Genomic DNA, 16,585 nt, shown 5'->3' on the forward strand with positions numbered 1-16,585 from the left:
CAGCTTGGATCAATGTAACTATGCATATGCTGTACCATACCTAGCTGGAAATCATTGTAGTAGGCACAGTTACTGCAATGATCCCCACTAGCTTCCTGGTCCTGCGCTGAAACAATAGGAGAGCCTACTGGCCATTTATGTGTAGTGGCCAGTCCACAAGAGGCAATATTATTATTTTGAGGTAAGTTTTATTAATTTTGCAGAGAAGACAATATATTAAGAAAAACAAGAATAATATCCTGCATTGTGTTGTTGGGGCACCTTATAAGTCAGCTGTTTCCTTATTTCTGTATCTATTACAATAGAAAAGAAATAGCTGGATGAAAAATGGCTGTTGTGGGCAGAAAATGCTTTTAATGTGTTCAACCTAAAGAAAAAAGATGGCCAGCTGGTAATATGAATAAATCTTTAAATAAGTGACTGATTTAATGTAAACCTGTCACAAACTGCTCGATTGTAAATGCGTACGTTAACAGACAATAAGGCAGTGACCGTTAAAAATAAAGTGTGCGGGTTTAATAATTAAATACATTAGTACAATTACACTATTCAAAGTACATAAACCTGTCTCTCGGTTTATGAGAGACAGAAATTGACAGATAAACAATGATTGGTTTATATGTTTGCCCAATTTTGTATGCCTCAAACAGAATTTTACATCACAAATCTAATTCAGCAATACAGCTGCATGGTTTAGTTCACTTTGTTCCTATACCAACCACTGCAGAATTCTGGAAGTATGAAAGCCCAAAAGGTAAAGAAGAGATTTTGCACCCAGAAAATTGATCATGCAGTTTCAAATTAACAAATCAATAACCAGAACTTTTAAACTGCCAAGTTACTTTACCATTAATTTGTGGTGGTGAACATGGCTCTGATCCAGAATCAGGAGGTGAATCCGGTAATCTGAGTTCATAGAGAAATATTGATACAATATACTTAATCATTTTAAATTATTTTTAATATATATTTTACAAAATAATGGCAAATTTCTAATAAATATTTTTACAAATCTATTCTATATGACCTTGACCACAACCAAAAGTAGATGAATGACTTTATTTTCTAATTCACTACTTCCCTAAACTAATCCAAAAATTGTGTGGCAGAACCCCTATTTTAACAGATGGTAAAGTGGATTTATTATCTATTCATTTGAATGTTTCTGTAATATATTATTTGTCATGTACAGTAGACTTCTCATTTTTAGAGATGGCAAGCAGAAGAAACACGTAATGCCATGAAAGAGTCAGTCCACCCAAGCTAATGTTTCAGACTTTGGTAGATCGAATATTGGAGAGCTAATAATTTTTGTCAACAACCCTAATGGTGAGAGAATAGGGTGGCTATTGTGAGAGACACATTTGAGTACTGGTTTACAGGCTGAAAGATTTGTATTTCTGCTCTTTATTTCTGAGATTTATACATAGCACAGCCAGTCTGGTGTCCCTATTGTTCTCTACTGCAGTTAAGTAATCAATTAGGTTGTGTATCTGTTCTTAGCTTGTGATATGACAGCACAGGAAAAGACTGGTGAACTCATCTCTATGTCACTTTCCTCCTATCTAATGAACCTGAATGTTCTGCTCTCCCACCCTGCTAGCATGTTCCTTATTAATGCATCACAACTAAATGGCCTCTTCTCCATTTCGCAGTGCAGGTTTTGCTGTACAGGGGATTACAAAAGGGTGATGCCAAGTTAAATTCAGGTACTCCTGTAGTGAAATAGGGATCCTGTGGCAGGAACTAGCAAGCAGAGTGGGGGCACAGTAATTCAGCAACACACCCCAACACAAGTATGTAGGATGTGAAGATTCTTTGGGCAGGAATGCTATGCAGTCAAACAAAGAAGATTTAATTATTGGGTGCATGGGCACAGGTACAGATAAGTGAAAAGTCTTTTCTTGCACAAGTTTTTTTCCTTTTTTAAAATTGGTATCTGAGTGTCAAAGTTGCATTAAGGAAAATGTTGACCATGCAAAGATAAGCAGCAATCAAAACTCAAAGATGAACAGAAACAGATTTTTTTTGGTAGGGAGATCATGCCACTGGAGAAACTAAAACACATAAAACCAAGAGCTTTTCACTGGACTGACCCTCACAATATGACAAAATTGTTGCTACCCAAGGTCCTAATTTATGCGTCATTTCTACAAATATTGGACTTGATCAGATGGTAAAAGTGAAAAGTTGTAATATTACATTTTGCTAATAAATCTTGCTAACCACTTGCCTACTGGGCTCTTATACCCCCTTCCTGCCCAGGCCAATTTTCAGCTTTCAGTGCTGTCGCACTTTGAATGACAATTGCGCAGTCCTGCAACATTGTACCCATATTTTTCACACAAATAAAGCTTTCTTTGGGTGGTACTCACCGGTGATCAGCTGTGTCAATAGGACACAGCGATCACAGAGATCACCAGGGGCACGCAGGAGAGCACGTTCTGCGAGGACGTCATATGATGCTGTCCCAGAACTGGCCGGCCGCAGTGAAGCCGTCATTCGGCTACCTGTGGTCGGCAAGTGGTTAATTTATCGTTGGCAGTCACACACCTGAAAATTTACATTTTAAGCTCTTAAAAAAAAAACCTGTTTATTGAAATTTTTATGTAAAAAAATAACAAAAGAGTCCTATACATAACATACAGAGGAATATTGATAAAGCAGTGAATCTTACATTCACCAAACATATAATGCATATAGGCAAAACATGAACAATCAGAGGGCCCTGCTCATTACAGCTTAAAATCTAAGAGGGAGGGTCAAGTGATTCAAAAGGTTATAACTGTGGATGATGAGCTTATAGAGAAATTAAAAAGGTTATTAGTTAGGAGTATAGGGATTGCCTAAAAGTGGAGATAGTTGGATAGTTTGGGGTAAGGCATTCAAGATGAAGGGAGACACTCTGGAGAAGATCTGGAGGCAAGCATCGGAGGAGTTGACAAGGAAGCAAGAGAGCAAGTCTTGGGAGAAACAAAGATAATGATTAGTTTGGCATTTTGAGACCAGGTTAGTGATGTAGTTGGGGTCAGAGTTGTGAATAGTGCACAAATATAACCAATTGAGTCTCCCGAGCAGCCAAACTCTTATAACATGCTATGTTGACTTATTTAGTGAGTGTAGCTAAATAGCTACAATCCAGAAAGCAGCTAAAACTTACACATACTCATAACATGTGCATAATCTAGATAAACAAACATACAGTGCCGCTTTTCCTTTAAATGCCCCAAAACACATGAAAATGCAAACAAATATAAAAATATAGTCAACAATTCTGATTGTAAAGTCTTTTAAATAATGTTGCTTCTTCAACTTAAAAAAAAAAAAAAAAACTTCATAGCTCTATATCTTCTTAAAGCTTAATCCACCACCACAAATACCAGAGGGTGCCCTCACTTGGAGTTTTTGACCTCACATAAAGTTAGGTGAAAAAAACGCATGTGTCCTTTGAGGTGGACATAAAATGGCGGGTGTATCTTGTATATAGAATCTTCCTCCAGTAGTGACCGGTCCCTTTAATCCTTCCTCCTCCACTCAGCATACATATGTCAGAAAAAATGAGTAACACACAATAGTGCTTTATCCTTTAAACAAACTGCTTTATTAAAAACATAAAAATGGCCACTCACATTGTGTAGGTGCTTAATCGCACCTGATATTATGAGCATATAGATAAAAATTACGATTTTTAAGCATATACAAGTAGCCTCCACTTTCCTGATGTATGAGATCAGTGTATCGGCAAGCCGCGAGCGTTGTGATGTCATCAAGCCCCACCCCTACGCGTTGCACCACAGGGTCACATGGCTTCCTCAGGGGGATATGATTGCTATCCCCGAGGATGGCACGTGAACCTGTGGTGCAACCTAACTTTATGTGAGGTCAAAAATACCAAGTGAGGGCACATCTGGTGTTTGTGGTGGTGCATTAAGTTTTAAGAAGATATAAAGCTATGAAGTTTTTTTGAAGTTGAAGAAGCAACACTATTTAAGAGACTTTGCAATCAGAATTGTTCACTATATTTTTATATTTGTTTGCATTCACATGTGTTTTGGGGCATTTAAAAGAAGCGCGACACTGTATGTTTATTTATATAGAGTTGTGAATGGCTTTGTAAGCTGTTCTAGTATTTTGAATTTTATTAATTGGGTGAGTGGAAACCAATGGAGGGGTCGGCAGAGAGGGATAGAAACACAAACAGTAAGGTAGATGAGTCTGACAGTAGCATTCATGACAGACAGACTAAAGGGGGGATAATCTATGTAAAGGTAAGCCAATGAAGAGAAAGTTGTAGTAGTCGAGGCTAAAGTTAGCCAGGTAGTGATTTAGCAGCTTTGTAGTGTTGTTGGTTAAGAAGTGGTGTATTTTGGAGAGGTTTAAATTGCATGATTTGGACAGTGATTGGATGTGGGGCCGAAAAGAGAATTCAGAGTCCAGGGTAACACCTAGCACCCTGGCATGCAGGAATGGACTGACAGTGGTGCCATGAATCTCAACATAGAAGTCAGTGGAAAGGGCGCATGGAGGAAGAAATATTATGAGGTCAATTTTGGATAGATTTGAGTTTCAGGAAGGGGTATGCCATCCATATTGATATGTCTATTAGTAAACTAGTGATGCGTGAGGAGAGTGATGGGGTGAGCAGATGGGTAGAAAGATAGATTTGGGTGTCGTCACGGGTAGAGGGAAATCCTCCAGAAAACCCAGTAGACAGGGGATAGAATGCAGCTTAAGAGTGGCAATAGTGTAGAAAATGTATTTAGAACATTTCCTTGATACCTTTGAAGTTTGGGGCATTGCCAGTTGATCTGTATGAAGTCACCTCTATAGAGGTCTATAAGTCTATAGGTAGCGTTTCGGATGCTGGGGATCAAAAGTTTTGCCTTGCAGAGTTTTTCTGAGGTAAGATAGTTCAGAAGTTGTATAAGTCTGTGGATATAACTGAGGACCTTAGAAGCCTCTTCCAGTATACTTAACCAATGGTTTTCTGTTGGACTGGTAATATAAAATAACCAGTGTTGCAATATAAGTTAGAGATTGTAAGAGAGGTGCCACTCTATTAAGTGTTTGGGTAATTAGGCCTTTGGTAATGCAGCTAGAGCAAACTTCATTAGCAAAATTGAGCAATTTGGGCGTGTCAGTTGAAATTGTGCTTGCATTGCATGTAAATAACACCAGAAGAAGAAGTTTGGTTTGCATAAAGCAGAACAATCAAGATGACACTATTACATGACATAACTTTGGCAATACAAAGATTTATGGTTGGTCTATAATTCTATGAATATAATCTTTTCCCCCTTTCTGTGGTCTGTTTGAAGTTGTGTAAATTAATTTTGAGGTTAAAAATAGGTTTAAAAAGCAGTTTGTATAAAAAATACATTTAAAATGCATTTATATGTGTTTTCATGTGTGTTTTGCATATTGTATCACAGTACAGAACTCTCCATACACATTAGGTACAATTTAAGTTGCATTGAAAGCACAGGGGTGTAAAATTGTGCCATTTCTTTAACACAAGAAACAAACTGCTCAAAGTGTATCTAAACTCCATAACAAAACTTCAAGATATTGCAGCTTAGTAGTCCTAAAATGTGGTGACTGCACCAGTTTTCACTTTTTGGTTAATGAACATTTTCAGCAAGTATAAAAATGGTCTGTTAATCTTGTCAGAAAAGCAATGTTCTTTTTGATTTCCTGTAAGCTTAAAAATAAAACACAAATATCTTTATCTTTCTTGTTTAAACTACTCTTCACATAAACATCCCATGTAATGGAGATGAACATACACATATGTTTGAAGTCCAGCCTGTGCAACAACCATACCTCCTTCCATAAACAGAGAAATAAGTGTAGACGTGAAGGGGCAGAAACTGTCTCATTTACAGGATCACTTGGTGAAAATAAAGGGCAAAACCCTACAAAAGCAAACTAGTGCAGTCACAACATCTAAAGACTTGTATTCTGACTCCAACTGATGTATTAGTAACTTATCCCTTGCTGAGACCTCTATGCCTAGCCTGTATAAGCAGATACAATCACTGCGGACAGTCTTTATCAGATAGCTGAACTTAAACACCTTTTTCTCATCCAAGGAAATCTTTACTGCATGCAGCAGTTACAGCAGACAACAAGATGTGGCAGATGATTGAAACGACAGTATTTGCAAGTCAAAAGATGGTAATGGGTTCGCGGATGTGGGCAGACTACATGCGGCCTAGAGACTAGCGGCCTTATTCATTCCAATAAAGACAGACTGGAAAGGAAAAGGAAATACATCACAAGTGGGAGGGAACAAAGGATGGAAGACAGAAAAAGATGGTACAATAACCAAAATGACCACAAAATGGCAGTATAGTAACCAACTATGCTGAAACTAATAAACAATGACTTAACTAATAAATGCTGAAACTAATAAACAATTAACTACTGTATATAAATTCACAAAATTAGAGTAATATGAATATTAACCATGACTATGCATTGCATTATATTTTCAGACAACAAGTATAACAGCACAACTTGCCAGCTGCAATATATTGCATTTTTGTTTTCAGGTTTAGATATGCTTTAAAGGGAATCAAAATAGTATTTGGACATACAGCTACTTAGTAATTAGATAAGGTAGAGTGTTCCCACTGTATCTGTCAGCCTCTGAATACTAAGTTCACTCTGGGCGTAGCCTTGTTTAGAAAAATCATCACCAGAGCAGTGGTGAGAGCTCTAGCTTTCAAAGCCATTCAATTTTTAAATATTTCACATCTGGGATGGATCACTCCAAGCAGAAACTTTGAATCCAAATTAAAAGGAATAAAGAGTATTTACTTACAGTACCCCAAAAGCAAAATCATTACTGATGTACTCTTCCAGCATGCTTGTGTCCACCATAGGATTATCCAAGGCTCTGTGTACATCTTGCCCTGAAAAAGCATTTATTACAAAAAACGCATATAAACCAGACACTTACACCATTACCAGAACGTATCTTCTGGATTATGAGCAACAATCTGATCAAACTGTTTTTTGAAATCATGAAATACACAACCAAAAAGCTAATACTTGGAAGACCAATTCTAAATATCTCTAATATGCACTAGAAAATCCTCTTTACTTACCCTACTAAAATAGTTTTTACATTGCTTATTCCACAAATTGTTCCAGTAAACCGTCCACTGGACTTTAAACTGTATGCTTGCTAAGTCTGGGGAAGTTAGGTGTTGGGGGGTAGGAACATTTTTCCAAGGGTCAAATACAACCAACTAGCTTTTTCATAGAATGCTCAAACTATGTGCCTTACTCAAGTGCAACCATGCCAAGCCAAGCAATTTTAAAGCACCAGTTACAACTATTACTGGAATGTACAACACAGCATACAGAATAGGACAATATGGAATATAAAACATACAGCACAATGTATAGAATGTGGCAGCATGAAATAGGAACAGACAAGCACAGTATATGGAATGAGATGGTCTAGAATAGACAATGTACATCATAGTACACAGAACACGGTAGTGTGGAAAAGGGACTGTACAGCAGGGCAAACAGAAAGAGGCGGTGTAGAACAGGAAATGTACGTTTTTACTAAACTATCTCAGTTCCCATCCACATTAGAAGTAACATGCCATGGACAGAATCACCAAAAGACCACTCACCTGCTTCTACAACATGGCTTCCTTACTGACCAAAGCACTGAAGTTGTGCTCTCTCACTGGAAAGCGAAGTTCTGTAGCATTTTGACTACTGATGCAGGTGGCTGGTCCCCAATCTAGTGAGCCCCCGTTGACTTGAATGGAGCTATTTATTGAGACTGGCTATCCTCAGTACATGGCACCAAAAACACAGAAAGGACTTTTTTCTCTTCGCTCTTGTGATGGACAGCTGCAGGGTGAGAGGAGGTTGGACTGGCTCTGACTGGCTGTTGCTACAGCTGAAGAAGCAACTCTGGGGAAGGATGATTTCTGATTGGCTGTGGGAAATTATTTAGCCCCACCACAACAGGGAAAAGCAGGAGATCCATGTGGGGGACCTGGGACCTATTGAGAGAGTCCAGTAACCACTTGAGGAACAGGAGTACCTGGTCAGTACAATATATGCCTGGGAAGTGTTCTGTGAGTGGGAAAAAGGGATTGTGAACTTTCTGTGACTGCTATTACAGAGGCTGCATGCTGAACTGTGCTGTGTGTGCCCAGAGAGCATTAGCCTGGAAGCCTGTGTTACAGGGCTCAGGGCTGCAGGAAGCTACAGGACTGTTGTTGTGAGCTGCTGACTACATGTAGTTGCCAGAGGATCTGTGCTGCACCTGAATCACATTCAAAACTGTGTGCCGGGACCAGGCTTTGGGCTGCTACTATGCTGAGCACTATTGTCTGCAGTAAGGAGAGAATGCACTTCCATTCCAGTGCATTCCAGTTGCTCACAGTGACCATGTGTTCCAGCTATCAGCTAAAGCTGCAGAAAGCAGGCTTGAGAGGGAGAACGGTTTTACCAGCCACCAAGGGACCCCTCAGGACTAGAATCATTCATCTGTGGTGAGAGGATTCCAGCCACCATCTTGTTTATTTTACTGAGCGCTCCAACGGAAGGGTCCTGTTAGGGATCGCGGCGGCTCCTCTTCCAGCGCACGCGCACTGGCGGCGGCTCAACGCAAGCACCAGGTCCCGGCGGGCCGCATCTGACAGCGAGCTGAGCATGCGCAGTAGGAGCCGGGGGCGCGCCTCGGGCGGCCAATGACAGGCCGGGGGCGTGTTCTGGACGGCCAATGACAGTGCAGGGCACAATATTTAAAGATGCCCTGCACTGTCACTAATTGCCGCAAGGTCTCTCTGTGATCCTGAGTTCCTGTACCTGCAGTTTGACCCTGATTGACCCTGACTATACTGCCTTCTCCTGTGCTTTGACCCGGATTGTCCTGACTATGCTGCCTTCTCCTATATTTGACTCGGATTGCCCTGACTACTCTGCCTTCTCCTCTCCTGATCCTCGGCTTGTTTGACCTATCTGCGGACTGACTTATCCTGCTGACCCTGCGTGTGGCATGACTACTCTTTGCCTGCCGATTCTGTACCTCGCTTACCCCACGGGACCGCTGCTCGTGACCCATCCTGCTAGGTCCCGCCATCCTCCTCACATCTGGCTCTCCCGGTACCTATACATCCCCGGAGGTTGCCTCTGCCACTGGTGGGCCTGCTCAGAGGTCGTGACCTGGCCCTGGTCTGTTACAAGTCCATCCCCACCATCAGGGGCCCTGGTGAAAGCACAGACCGGGACTTAGATCCCACGCTTTGGGTAGGTCTTTCCAGTGGGCTGCCGGAGGGACCACCTGGCGCATCATAACAGTACCTTGCGGCCATGACAGAGCCAGGAAGAGGACCGGCGTCCCTAGAGGATATATGCCAGCACCTGGCAACTCTGACCCAGGCCGTCAAGAATTTTCACAGCCACTGCACCCGTCTTGAGGACCGCATGGAGACGTTAGCCACCCTGACTCCTCCTGCTCCAAGTCCTTCAACTGCGGAATCACCCGCTACCCCAGCATCCGGAGCAGATCCTGCACCCCTAGCTCCCGAACCCCGCGTTCCCCTGCCGGAACGATTCCGTGGAGACCAAAGCCTCTTCCGGGCCTTCCGGAACGCATGCACTTTATTTTGTGATTTACAGCCCCGCACGTTCACCACCGAGACCGTCAAGGTGGGGTTTATAATCTCTCTTTCAGGATGAGCCCCAGGATTGGGCTCACCGTCTGATGGAGAAGCATGACCCCCATCTTGATTCCGTGACAGAGTTTTTTCAGGCCATGGCCGTTTTATATGACAACCCCCAGCGGGCTGCTTCCACAGAGGCTACCCTATACTCTCTGCGGCAAGGCCGCCGGGCAGCCGAGGAATACGCGTCCGATTTTAGGCGTTGGATGGGAGATACCAGATGGAACGATGCGGCATTATGTCACCAGTTCCGCATTGGGCTGTCTGAGTCGCTAAAAGATGAATTAGCACGAGTAGGCCTACCTGACTCTCTTGAGAAACTGATAGAATTGGCCATCCAAATTGACCGCAGACTGAGAGAGCGTCGCCTGGAAAGAAGCAGCCAGGGTCAAAGGGTGGCATGGATTCCACCGAGAGAAGCAGCTCCAGCCCCAGGGAACCATACCCGGAGTACGGAAGCAGGGGACACCTCGGAACCAATGCAACTGGGTCTGGCCCGTTCCACTTTATCGACCGAGGAACAGCAGAGGAGACAATCGCAGAACCTATGTCTGTACTGTGTGGAAGCTGGTCACCAGGTGCGCTCCTGTCCTGCAAAAATTAGTAAGTCCGCTTCCTGTTTTTTGCTTTACCTGCAGAAAGGGGTGATCAATCTAGTTACCTGGCAATACCTGTGTCTTTACAGCTCCCCGGAGTTGTTTCATCTATCTTACTTTTGCTCACCGGCAAAAGATCCCTCTCCAGACCAAAGAAAGGGGGTTTAACATCTTCTTGGCAGACGGGCCTAGCATAAAATCAGGGGTGGTGGATCAGGAGACGCCTCCTATTTTTACCACGATGGCAGACCATCACCAAGAGTTCCTCCGTCTGGACGCCATCGCATCCCCCCTTTTTCCAATCATTCTGGGGCTTCCTTGGCTGCGGGCCCATAACCCCCAGATTGATTGGGAGAAGGGAACGGTTCAATTTCAGTCACCATACTGCCTGAGTCACTGCCACATCCCAGGGTCCGTGGCTCCCCGGTTTCTTCTGTGCATGGATGGTGATGCAGACCTTTCTCAGGTTATTCCTCCAGCCTACCACGACTTCCTAGACGTGTTCAGTAAGCGAGGAGCAGACATCCTTCCCCCGCACCGTTCATACGATTGCCACATAGACCTCCTACCCGGGTCTGAGATCTCGTTTGGTCGCATTTTTCCTTTATCTGAACTAGAGTCAGGAGTATATTGATGAAAATCTTCGGAAGGGATTTATTCGCCCGTCCACGTCCCCAGCCAGGGCCGGGTTGTTCTTTGTGGAAAAGAAAGACAAATCGTTACGGCCCTGTATAGATTACCGTGATCTGAATAAGATCACAGTAAAAAATCGCTATCCATTACCTCTGGTTCCCGAGCTCCTCCAGAGACTAAGGTCAGCGATGATTTTTTACTAAATTAGACCTGCGAGGGGCATATAACCTTGTTCGTATCAGGCAGGGGGATGAATGGAAGACGGCTTTTCGTACGAGATTCGGTCATTTCGAATATTTGGTGATGCCGTTCGGGCTCTGTAACGCACCGGCCACCTTCCAACACTTTATCAATGATGTTTTTCGTGATTTCCTCGATGTCTTCGTGGTTGTCTACTTGGATGACATCTTAATTTTCTCTCCCTCACTGGAGGTTCATCAAAGTCACGTATTACGGGTGTTGGAACGTTTATGCCAACACAGGCTATACGCCAAGGCAGAAAAATGCTGTTTCGAACAGCGTAAAATCACGTTCTTGGGACTGGTCCTCTCTCCCGCGGGGGTCGCGATGGATCCCCAGAAAGTCACGGCGATCTTAGGTTGGCCAACACCCGCCGATAAGAGGGGGATACAGCGTTTCATCGGGTTCTCGAACTTTTATAGAAAGTTTGTCAGGAACTTCTCCAGTCTTGTCTCCCCAATCACGCAACTGACTAAACAAGGGATCCGCTTTAAATGGACTCCCGAAGCTCAGACTGCGTTCGACACGCTCAAGAAATTGTTCACCTCTGCTCCCATTCTCTGCCATCCGGATTCTTCTCTCCCATGCGTTTTGGAAGTGGACGCCTCCGAAAATGCGGTGGGAGCGGTTCTTTCCCAAAGGAATGGTACCAAGGAGCTACTGCATCCTGTGGCGTTTTTCTCTAGGAAGTTGACACCGGCGGAGCGAAATTATGATATTGGAGATCGGGAACTCCTGGCCATTAAGTCCACTCTAGAAGAATGAAGTAATCTCCTGGAAGGAGCCACACACCCAATCCTAATATTCAGGGATCATAAAAACCTCGAATATTTAAGAACGGCAAAATGACTGAGACCACGCCAGGCAAGATGGGCTCTTTTCTTTTCTCGGTTTATCTTTCATATAACGTACCGACCTGGGTCTAAGAATACGAAACCAGATGCTCTGTCCCGCATGTTTGAGGACCCCGACGATACAATGTTACCTGACACAATCTTACCGTCCGGGAGCTTCCTCGCCCTTCAAACGGAACTTCGCTCCAGACTTATTGACGCTTCCGTAGGACCGCCCCTCCAGAACCGCGAGGGTCTGCTTTGGAAGGAAGATCGGATCGTGGTACCAGAAGGAGTTCAAACTTTGGTCCTGGGGCACTGCCACGACCATCCGATGGCGGGGCACTTCGGGGTGACGAAAACCCAGGAACTACTGCAGCGCTCGTTCTGGTGGCCAAACATGGTCAAGGACTGCGAGCGCTACGTCCAGACCTGTCCCACCTGCCAAAGGAACAAGCCCTCCAGAAGCAGGGCCTGGGGATTGTTGCGTCCGTTGCCGATACCCAAAAGGGCCTGGCAAATGATAGCCATGGATTTCGTAGTCGAACTCCCACCATCTCAAGGCTACACGGCAATAATGGTGATCGTGGATCGCTTTTCGAAGATGGCTCATTTTGTGCCCCTGGAAAGGACACCATCGGCGCCAGAGACGGCACGGATTTTCATTAAGGAAGTAGTGAGGCTACATGGGGTTCCCAAAGATATAGTGTCGGATCGGGGAGTCCAGTTCACATCAAGGTTCTGGAAAGCCTTATGTGAAGCGTTGGGAATCAAGCTGTCACTGTCATCCGCTTACCATCCTCAGACCAATGGGCAAACAGAAAGGACCAATCAAACGTTGGAACAGTACCTAAGATGCTACACATCCTACCTTCAGGACGACTGGCTAACACTGTTGCCTTCTGCAGAATTTGCCTACAATAACTCGAACCACTCAGCTACGGGACAATCCCCGTTCTTTACCAATTTCGGATATCATCCTACATTTCTCCCTGAAAATCCGGTACCAGCATCTCAAAATGTCTTGCATTTCTTTTCTGTCAATAACAAGACGATTCAGGGAGCCATCGCTAAAGCCCAAGAAGACAGTAAAAAGGCGTTCGACAGGAAAAGAAGGGGAGAGTTGTTGCTCCAACCGGGGGATCAGGTTTGGCTGGCTACGACCAACTTGAAAATGCTGTGTCCTTCGAGGAAGCTAGGACCGAAGTACATTGGCCCGTTCCCAATCAAACGGGTAATCAACGAAGTGGCCTACGAACTCGAGCTCCCGGAAACCTTCAAAATACACCCTGTGTTCCATGTGTCTCTCCTGAAACCATCCAGACCGGATTCCTTCCCGGATCATGAATCCAGACATCCCGAGGCAGTCACCATAGGTGAACAAGAAGAATATGAAGTAGAAACTATTCTCAGTTGCCAAAAGAGGGGGGGGCCAGACGCAGTTCCTGATAAAATGGAAGGGTTATGGCCCTGAGGAGAACTCATGGGAACCCATCCAGAATGTTCACGTCCCCAGGCTCATCCGGGAATTCTTTCGTGGCCACCCACGGTGGAGAGATCAGTGGGGCTCCCAAAGGGTGCCCATGGGGGGGGGGCAATGTCAGGGATCGCGGCGGCTCCTCTTCCAGCGCACGCGCACTGGCGGCGGCTCACGCCGGGACACAAGCACCAGGTCCCGGCAGGCCGCATCTGACAGGACGCCGCGCATGCGCAGTAGGACAGGCCAATGACAGGCCGGGGGCGCGTTCTGGACGGCCAATGACAGTGCAGGGCACAATATTTAAAGATGCCCTGCACTGTCACTAATTGCCGCAAGGTCTCTCTGTGATCCTGAGTTCCTGTACCTGCAGTTTGACCCTGATTGAACCTGACTACGCTGCCTTCTCCTGTGCTTTGACCCGGATTGTCCTGACTACGCTGCCTTCTCCTATATTTGACTCGGATTGCCCTGACTACTCTGCCTTCTCCTCTCCTGATCCTCGGCTTGTTTGACCTATCTGCGGACTAACTTATCCTGCTGACCCTGCGTGTTACCTGACTACTCTTTGCCTGCCGATTCTGTACCTCGCTTACCCCATCCTGCTAGGTCCCGCCGTCCTCCTCACATCTGGCTCTCCCGGTACCTATACATCCCCGGAGGTTGCCTCTGCCACTGGTGGGCCTGCTCAGAGGTCGTGACCTGGCCCTGGTCTGTTACAAGTCCATCCCCACCATCAGGGCCCTGGTGAAAGCACAGACCGGGACTTAGATTCCACGCTTTGGGTGGGTCTGTCCAGTGGGCTGCCGGAGGCACCACCTGGCTGATCATAACAGGTCCCATCATCAGCAGACCTTCTACGAAGTCCCACTGCCCAGTGGTTAGGCAGAACAGCTCTGCATTAATTCGTAGGTAGGCTGTATTGCCATTGCAAATGCCATTTGGCTGTTTTTCAGTGAGGGGAGGGGGGTGAAAGTAGCAGCCTCCTAGTTTAGCTAGGGGGAGCTAGAGTCCTGTTTGTCAGTGAGGAAGGCTGAGTAGCAGCCTGGGTGTAATAGCCAGAAGGTCAAATGTGATCAGGAACTGAGAGGCACTGCAGGCCAGCCCCTCTGGAATGTCCAACCTGCTCTAGGGCTTTGGAGGAAGGTTCTAGGGGCAGTGGGTGGATCGGAGGAGTGGCTGGCTTGCACTCGTGAGGGATCCTGGCTGTGGGGCTGAAGGCAGGAGGCTGCGAGGAGGCCCAATGGGATGGGGCCTACCTGCTGGCCTGGAGCTGGAAAGAGAGAAGTTCAGACTTTCACTGACCCCCAGAGTGAGGACCACCTGTATGGCAGGGAAGGAGTGGTCCAGCTGGAAAGGGCTGGTAGCAGCCACCAACCCAGCAGCGGTACAGGAGAGAATCTGAGTGAGTACCCCTGCACCCCCTGGGCAGATAGGGGAAGAAGCACTCTGGTGGGAAACCAGATTCGCTGCCTATTTGGGACTGTTCACTTTTAAAGTAATAGATACCAGATCCCCTGTTCAGGGATAATGCCAGATTGCTGGGTGCATAAGAGTTCATCTAGGGTCTGGGGTGTTACAATAAGGAGATGCTGGGTAGCTCTCCAACAAAGACTGTGCTACAGAGAAGGCTTGTAAACAGTTCCAGGAAGTTGTTCTCAGTTTATCAGTTTCCTTGGGCATCCTGTACACCCCTAATCCTATCTCAGCTCAAATCCTCCAAATAAATCAACAAAACCAAAGCTTATTGACTGATCTCTGACTTTGGATGCAAGCCTGTGTGAAGATGCATGATGCCTGGCTGTGCAGGACTATAGGGGACCCAAAACTTTTAGCAACTCCTAAGGGAGTAGTGCTACATGTGGGGGCTCATAATTATGGGATTTTCATATAGTAACCTACCTGCTGTTACCCCAAGCAACCGACGAGCCAAGAAAGTGACATTGTTAATGCTGTTGCCCGTGGCAACTACGCTGGGCTTACCTAAAGATCTCCCTGCTTCCATACAGGTAGCTGGTGAAAAGGACTGTGCTTTAACCTGCTTAAAGTAAGAATTATGTGCTTTGCTGTTACTACCACTGTTGCCCGTAGCAACCGGGTTGGCTGTTCAAGTTGCAAATGTCTTTTCACTTCTCAACAAAAGACTATGCCTCAAATGTTCTTGCTAAAATCAGTAAAGTGCCTGCCATTGCTGTTATTTTTCTTGCCATTGCCCGGAGCAACTGGAGCAGTTCATCAGTATTCTCAAGTCTTATTGCTGCTCAACAGGTGGCTACAACAAAAGACTATGTTCTACCAAGCTCAGTTTTGCCTGCTACAGTCCGTGGATGCCACGTGCTCATGCTGGTCATTTCCCGGAGCAACCAGGCTGACCTGCAATTCAGTGGATTACATATGCCCAGCTGTGTTTACATTTGTTGGGTCCAGAGACTTTATTTGTGCAAACATATTCAGTGGGGGTGTGCTTCATGCCCCACTCTTGTCCATAGCAACCGCTGTAGAAGATCATAACTACAGATCCTACAAAATCAGTTTGCTGCTGCCTGGAACATCAGGGGTTATCGCTAGCACGGGAAGATTTCTGCTTGGGAGACTGGCTGATGGCAAAGAGTCACGAGCAGGAGCGTGGCCATGCCCAAACGCCTACCCTAAAAACTGTCCTCTACACCCACCACATGGACAGAGAGTGCCCGAGAAGGAAGTATTACAGCATACCCAAAAGTCTTCATGCCAGAGATCAGCCAGGTAGACATGGGCGTGCGCCTGGGACACCGCAGTTGTTTCAGCCTGGGGCTGGTCAGAGGGATGAAGAGACTTTTCCTAGTCTACCCTGAATACAGGAAACCAACCGCCCTAATCAAAGCCTTGGTCAGGTACGGGCACTGTGAAGCACCACTTAACCAGCTTCTCCTATATTTGACTCGGATTGCCCTGACTACTCTGCCTTCTCCTCTCCTGATCCTCGGCTTGTTTGACCTATCTGCGGACTGACTTATCCTGCTGACCCTGCGTGTGGCATGACTACTCTTTGCCTGCCGATTCTGTACCTCGCTTACCCCACGGGACCGCTGCTCGTGACCCATCCTGCTAGGTCCCGCCATCCTC

The 16,585-nt window shown here is 45.5% G+C and overlaps 1 protein-coding gene across 2 annotated transcripts in view; it reads right to left on the reverse strand.

Annotated features, from left to right (window-relative positions):
- MYRFL (myelin regulatory factor like) overlaps positions 1–16,585 on the reverse strand; it is a 160,456-nt gene that overhangs the window by 116,607 nt on the left and 27,264 nt on the right. For both annotated transcript variants that reach the window (XM_089674114.1, XM_089674113.1), the window contains exons 2-3: positions 6,827–6,917; positions 848–906 (exon numbers count right to left, since the gene is read on the reverse strand). In XM_089674114.1, the coding sequence (XP_089530240.1) occupies positions 848–906; positions 6,827–6,917 (150 nt within the window). The remainder of the gene's footprint in view (positions 1–847; positions 907–6,826; positions 6,918–16,585) is intronic.

This window comes from Staurois parvus, unplaced genomic scaffold (genome assembly GCF_062004578.1).
Source record: "Staurois parvus isolate SC_StPar_1 unplaced genomic scaffold, SC_StPar_1.0 ptg000147l, whole genome shotgun sequence".
Classification (NCBI taxonomy): Eukaryota; Metazoa; Chordata; class Amphibia; order Anura; family Ranidae; genus Staurois; species Staurois parvus.